General features: G+C 31.9%; 1 protein-coding gene across 1 annotated transcript; it reads right to left on the bottom strand.

Annotated features, from left to right (window-relative positions):
• On the bottom strand, positions 3,179-5,688 carry LOC109357690 (transcription factor MYB36-like). The gene is made up of 4 exons (XM_019601698.1): positions 5,415-5,688; positions 4,580-4,709; positions 3,785-4,432; positions 3,179-3,522 (listed from the first exon to the last, which is right to left on the bottom strand). The coding sequence occupies exons 1-3, from the start codon at positions 5,548-5,550 to the stop codon at positions 3,808-3,810; spliced, it is 891 nt and encodes a 296-aa protein (XP_019457243.1). The 5' UTR covers positions 5,551-5,688; the 3' UTR covers positions 3,179-3,522; positions 3,785-3,807.

The raw sequence follows: 6,900 nt of genomic DNA, 5'->3' as shown, positions 1-6,900 counted from the left end.
TTTGCCAGACAGCTAAATCTCTGACTTCACTTCCGGCAGGACTGCAACAACCTCTGCCCATTCCAACTCAGATTTGGGACGATGTCGCGATGGACTTTATTACTGGGTTGTTGTCCTCATATGACTTCACTGTTATAATGGTGGTTATTCATCGTCTCTCAAAATACGCTCACTTTGTCGCAATGCATTCTGATTATACTAGTAAAAGCGTGGCGGAGGCTTTCATGACGTACATTGTCAAACACCATGGAATTCCTCGCTCCATTGTGTCGGACAGAGATAAAGTCTTTACTAGTTTTTTATGGAAACATTTGTTTAAAGTCCAAGGCACTACTTTGGCAATGAGTTCGACGTACCACCCACAGTCCGACAGCCAATTTGAAATTCTTAACAAATGTTTAGAAATGTATTTACCCTGCTTTACGGGGGACAATCCGAAATCCTAGTCTAAGGTGTTACCGTGGGCCGAATTTTGGTATAACTCTACTTTTCACACTAGATTGGGGATGACCCCCTTCAAAGTGGTCTATGGGAGGGAGGCCCTGTCCTTAATCAAGCCTATCTACGACAATATTGATTCTGTGGAGGTTGTGACTCAGTTGGCTAGTCGGGATGAGGTATTGCCGCAACTTAAGAGCAATCTGCATAAGGCACAACAATAGATGAAACTACAGGCAGATAAACATAGGCGGGATTTGCAATTTGCGGTTGGTGATCTGGTATTAGTCAAGCTCCAACCATATAAACAACATTCAGTGGCATTAAGGAAGAGTCACAAACTTTCTATGCGCTACTTTGGCCCATTTGAAGTGTTGGAAAGGATCGGGGAGGTAGCTTACAAACTGAAATTGCCAGGAACAACTAGGATTCATGTCGTCTTTCACATTTCACAGCTCAAACCATTTAAGGGCACTTACACAGTACTGTATATGTCATTACCGCTGCAGACGACCGATTTGGGTCATGTTCTCTCTTCCTACAAAGTACTGAAGTCAAGGACAGTTCTGCGCGAAGATAACCAAGTCCGACGTGTTCTGATTATGTGGGATGATATGGACAACACACAAGCAACTTGGGAAGATATGGATATCATTAAGAACAACAATCCTCCTTTAATCTTGAGGACAAGATTCCTTCGGAAGGGGAAGGCAATGTAATATAGCTGACATATGGTAATGCTGAGTCAGCGGAGTTAGTTACACAAAGGATGGAAAGATGCTGAGGAAAGGGAGTAGGGTCAAGAAAGTCAACACTAGGCTTGGGGAATATGTGGTGGGATAATAAATAGTGGAATGTAAGGGTGAGGAATGTATGGAATGAAATGATGTCTCTTCTCTCCTCCCTGTAACCGATTCTGTTTTTTTCCTTTTCCCTTGCTTGCTTACTTCTTCTTCTAGAGTTCTTCCAAATACAATGAAAAAGACTTATGCATATATTAATACAAGAATTTTCCTTTTCTTTTGCATTCTTTTCATATTCTTCTAGAGTTACTTTTATAAACATTACAAATTCTTCATCCAAGAGTTGTGTCATTCAAACAATGAAATAATATATTCATTCATGTCACAAGAAACATTGGGTAAGTATATTAGAATTATATTTTTTTTGTCTATTGATATATAAACAGGATCAACTTTTGCACTTTCATGAATACATATAATGTCACTATGTAACTAAGCAGATAGAACATTATAATTGACAGTGCAAACCTGAGAAAAAACAAATTGTATGCCTAACTTTGAAGAGTTGGAATTCTCTCGAATGATGGAGATACAATTATTTCAAAAAACAAGAAAAATATAATTTTCAATAATATATTTATCATTTTAATTACAATAAAATTATATTTTTATTATTAAAAACAAAAGAAAAAACATGTAATTGTCTCCTCATTAATGAATAGGATCCTTGTTGAGTTTTGAATGCCTCACAATTTTTGTATTAAAATTATAGTTCGCCCCATAATTTAAGCAAGCCAATTCCAAATATAGCTTTGGATTTTATGGTTTAAGACAAAAGACTGCCACTAATGTGAGTCAATAGAGTGTAATCATAGTGATTAGCAAAATTGTCAAGTAAAGTTTGTCTGCTTCTGTTTGCACATGAATAGTGGTATTCATACTGTTTTTCTACTTTTAAGGATAAAGATTCCAAAACTAGTAGTAATTTATGTAGTCATATCAAGGTCACAAATTGAAACTGTGGTCTTGACTTGAAGCAAATAAGACAACTCGATATTAGGTTTGGGGTTAATGTGAGAGAATATGCAGTGCATGCATCATGAGTAATGGGAATTTACTTATTTTTAGTGTAAAATTATTGTGATTTTTTTGTTAAATACTTTTTATGAACATTTTTTGTGAAACTACTGAATATGCGATTCAGTACAAAGTTAACATTTGAGCTCAAATGCTTAAATATAATTTTGAGTTGAGGAGAACATCAATTATCACCCAATAAAAGAATTAGTTAATTCTATAGGAAATTAGGAATACCAATCAAAGAAACAAAAATGGAAAGTTTTCATGAATAGACTAAGTTCTTAATACTATGGAGGAAATGGTAATTGATTGATTATTAAATTACTCTATGTATGTTAATACTTGTCAACATTCGAATATGGTAAAAAAAAAAGTTTTCATGACCGAGACAAAGCTCTTAGACTATTGTAAAAAAATATTAATTAACTAATTATTAATTTGCTTTGAATATTAGAATTTTTCTTCTTCGAGTAAATGCTCATAGAAGGGGTCAGAAGAGCGAAACCAGAAGAAGATAAAAAGGGATAGAGCACATTTTAGAGGTTTGAATTAAGACACTCTCAAATAAGAAAAATGATATATACTTATACTAAATTATCATATTCAAATGAAAGTGACATGCATGATGTATCATAAAATAAAACTTTATTAATAAGTAAAATGGTTAGTAATAAAATATAAATTATTCGATCAATTTTATATTTTGATCTCCATTCTCTACATACAATCTCGAAAAAACTAATGTACCCCTTTTACCAAAATTAGTGTACCCATAACCCTTCCTCGTCTATGATAATGATTGAAATATTTCAGAGTGCACATGCATTGGAAAATTTTCCATAAAGAATATTCCAAATTTCAGAGTTGATCATTTACTATATCTCCTTAAAATGTATCACGAGGGGTGCAAGGAGAGAGAGAAAAAAGATAGAGAATCTTTTATGGTTATTGAATGAGATGTACACAATATTCAATTCTGAAGTTTGAATTGGCCACACCTTCATCTTTGTGACCACAAAAGCAAACATGCTTATGTCATACATTATATTATATACTAGTTTATACAATATAGATATAGAAAAAGAAAAGTAACCGAGTCTCTTCTCTTGGACCCCACAACAACATTGCCATGATGCATGAACCTAAACCTAGACACGATAGCACTTTGTCCATAATCTTTAATCTTTCTTATTTTGCTTAATTCAAACTTTGACCCTACACTATGTAGTTCCTATCCATGAAAATAACACAAGTACCAATTTATACTTGGAACAAACTAGAAAAATGTTATCAAACTCTTTAACAGAGACCACTTGTCCTTATTTTCTTCTTGTCAAATGAAAATGCGCAACTTAATTAAAATGAAAAATCTTAAAAATATAAAATAATATTTTTATATTATTTAGAGAATGATAATTGATTAAAGATAGAAGGACATACTTATTTTGGGATCGATTAACCCTATTCCTAGCTCTTACCCTCATCATGTTTACCCTACTTCAATTTCCATTATATATGATTATGCTTTTACATATACTAGACAACATTAATTTTTGTTAAGTAAATGTGGCTTAATGTCAACATAGCTAAAATCAACCCACTCAGAATACCCACTTGGAGAAAATTCACCAAATCTCTCATGGCAATTAAGATTATTGGTAAGATCATAAGGAAATTCAAACCCAAAATCCATCAACACTTGCTCTGCAGATTCATGATTACCAGCATGTTCTGGCAGCAATACACAATTATTTTCCACTGCAATGGAAGATGAATCTGAAATGCTTGAACCTTCTTGAGACAATGACATCAAAGGGTTATGATTATGGTTATTGTTCCTTGAACTTGCACCAACTTCTTTGACAACATCCTTAACCTGTGGACTATAGAACTGATGAATTAGGCCAAAACCCATGTTTTTTTCATCAATGTTAAATTCGGAACAAGCATCCGTGCTTAAGTTTGGCATAGAATTTTGATTCTGTGAAGCATGAAAGTCCAAACTTTGAGCCTTTTGGGTTAGTAATGTTGTTGAAGGAAGAGTGTCATTATCATTCAATTTTTTGTGGCACACTTTTCCTGCCATAAGCTTCCTCTTTAGTTTTGTGTTCCAATAGTTTTTCACATCATTATCTGTTCTCCCTGGAAGTTGAGATGCTATAGCTGACCATCTAGACAAGACCACAAATTTCATGAGAATAATACCATAGTTTAAAATTTAATACTCTAATAATTGTACATAAGTTTAACACTTAGCAAAAATTGACTATTATGAAAATTTATATAGTATTAAAATGAAATAATTTGGAAGTGCTTACTTGCTTCCCATTTGAACATAGAGGGTGCAAATGATGTTGTCCTCTTCTTCAGTAAAGCCACCATGTTTGATATCTGGCCTAAGATAATTGAGCCACCTTAGACGACAACTTTTGCCACATCTCCTAAGGCCTGCACATAATGTATTTTGTTAAACAAAAGGAGCAAGAAGAAAATTAACCAAACCAAATAGTTAACGATTTCAAGTTTGCTAAAATAAATAAATTTCTATGAGTGAAATAAAATGGCAAAGAGAGAGATTCACTAATAGAAACACAGCCCAGAAAAACCATGTTTCATGCCTTTAAGGTTCTCAAAATATTTCTTCATTTTCCCATAGGGAAAACAAAACAAGACATAAATATGTTGAAAAATATATGTTTCACTTTCTCCCATGTGGACTTCAAAATTGTACAAATGGGGTTCACAGAATCAGAAACAGAAAAACAATAGTATTTATCTTCTTGAGTTACTTAAAGTTGAGGTAGAAACTATAGTATGAAAATGAACCTCTAGACATTGAGTTGTATTCACAATACCACAACTCAATGTAAAATGCATGCATAAATAACACATTAACACCAAAGTCCAAGTCCCACTTTTGTAGCGATTTAAAACAAAATAAATTAATCACCTTCTTGGAGATGCCATAGGTAAAAAAGAAGAAAGATTCATTATTTCCACATGTGAAGAAAGCTTTTGTTTCATTTCATGGTTTATATGGTTACCCTTTAATTTGAGCTTAAAAATAAAAACAGGAATGAAGATCATAAAAATTCATTAATATTAAACTAAGGTACCCAAGAAGGATCTTATTATGAAAATAAATAAATGTACCAGCTTTTGTAGGCAATGCAATCCAATTTCCACCAGTGCCATGAATCTGTAGATAACTTTTGAGTGTTGCATCTTCTTCAGGAGACCATGGTCCTCTCTTAACATTTGCTTTGTCACAACAAGGAGCTCTTCCCATAGCTACTACACTCACACAAAGGGACTCTAACTAAAAAAGAGGACAATGATCTTTGAGTATCTGGTGAAAGCGTTATAAAGTTGGTGCCACTCGCTAAAGTCCAGGGACCTAGTCAACTATTAGACAAAACAACGTGTTTGTGTGTTTGCTTGTACTAATCTTAATTAATTTTCTTCAAAAAAGGAAATAGTTTAATATCAATATAGAAAAGCTTATTACATGGCAATATATTATTTATATCTATTTTTAATATTTATATTTAAGAGTTAATAATATTGTTGATATTACTAATAGTATATAAAAACAAAAAAATATATTCTTTAATATCATAATAAAGTGAGTGAGTGACCATATCTTGTCTCCTTGCACTTTGTTTTTGTTTTTTTTTTTTTAATTTTTAATACTAGTATTCGTAGTTTTCCAATAAATAACATATTAAATTTTAATTTCATTATCATCCGTTTTATTTTGAAAAAGTTAATCAAGATGGTCCAATATTGTAATATGAAAAATGAGAAAACAAGATTTTTGATAATTTTAAAAAATTAGTTTTATTTAAAAATAATTTAAAATATGGATCATTAAAACTTTATTTATAATTTTATATAGCATGTAGTATTTTCATTCAGTAACAAGATCTACATGAAGATCAAAATGGTCACAATTATTTAATTAAAAAGTAGAAAATCAAGCTTTATTCATTTCAAAAGAGTTGAAATCAATTATATATTGCATTAAAATAAACCCTAATCAATTGTTGTTAAATAATAAATACTAACAAATATTACGATCAATAATTCATCAATAAAATATAATTACAATCAATAAATAAAGTAGATACTAGATATGATGAATACCCATGAATTATATAAAAGTTTATTTTTTTAAATGATTTCCTGAAACATGATAATGAGATTGTCACTAACACTTGATTGCAAGAAGTTTTCATCAAACAACCCATTTGAGATTATATACCTAAAAAGTATCATATATGGTGATATTTGTCAAAATACTATAATAAGTATCCGAGACTTGAGAAATAAAAGTAAATACATACAATAGACTCTAGCATGTACGAGTATTGAGATGTAATCAGATATTATTGGAGAATTTCTCCATCTATAATTCATAGATTGAATACGAAAGTCCTTATGATCCTGACTTCGTTCCGATAACCCAATGTTTATGCCCATACATAAACTCATATGGAACGACCATGACCGAAACTCCAATTGATTTCATGGTGAAGATGAAAAACATACTTTGATTAGCCATTTGGAATCTCGAAGGTATGAGGGTGTGATGATCTTCCAGATGTTAGAGCATTCGACGGTTTTCCTTATGCTTCTC

Source organism: Lupinus angustifolius, chromosome LG10 (genome assembly GCF_001865875.1).
Source record: "Lupinus angustifolius cultivar Tanjil chromosome LG10, LupAngTanjil_v1.0, whole genome shotgun sequence".
Lineage (NCBI taxonomy): Eukaryota > Viridiplantae > Streptophyta > Magnoliopsida > Fabales > Fabaceae > Lupinus > Lupinus angustifolius.
Note: the sequence above shows the minus strand (reverse complement) of the source record. Positions and strands in the feature narration are given on the sequence as shown.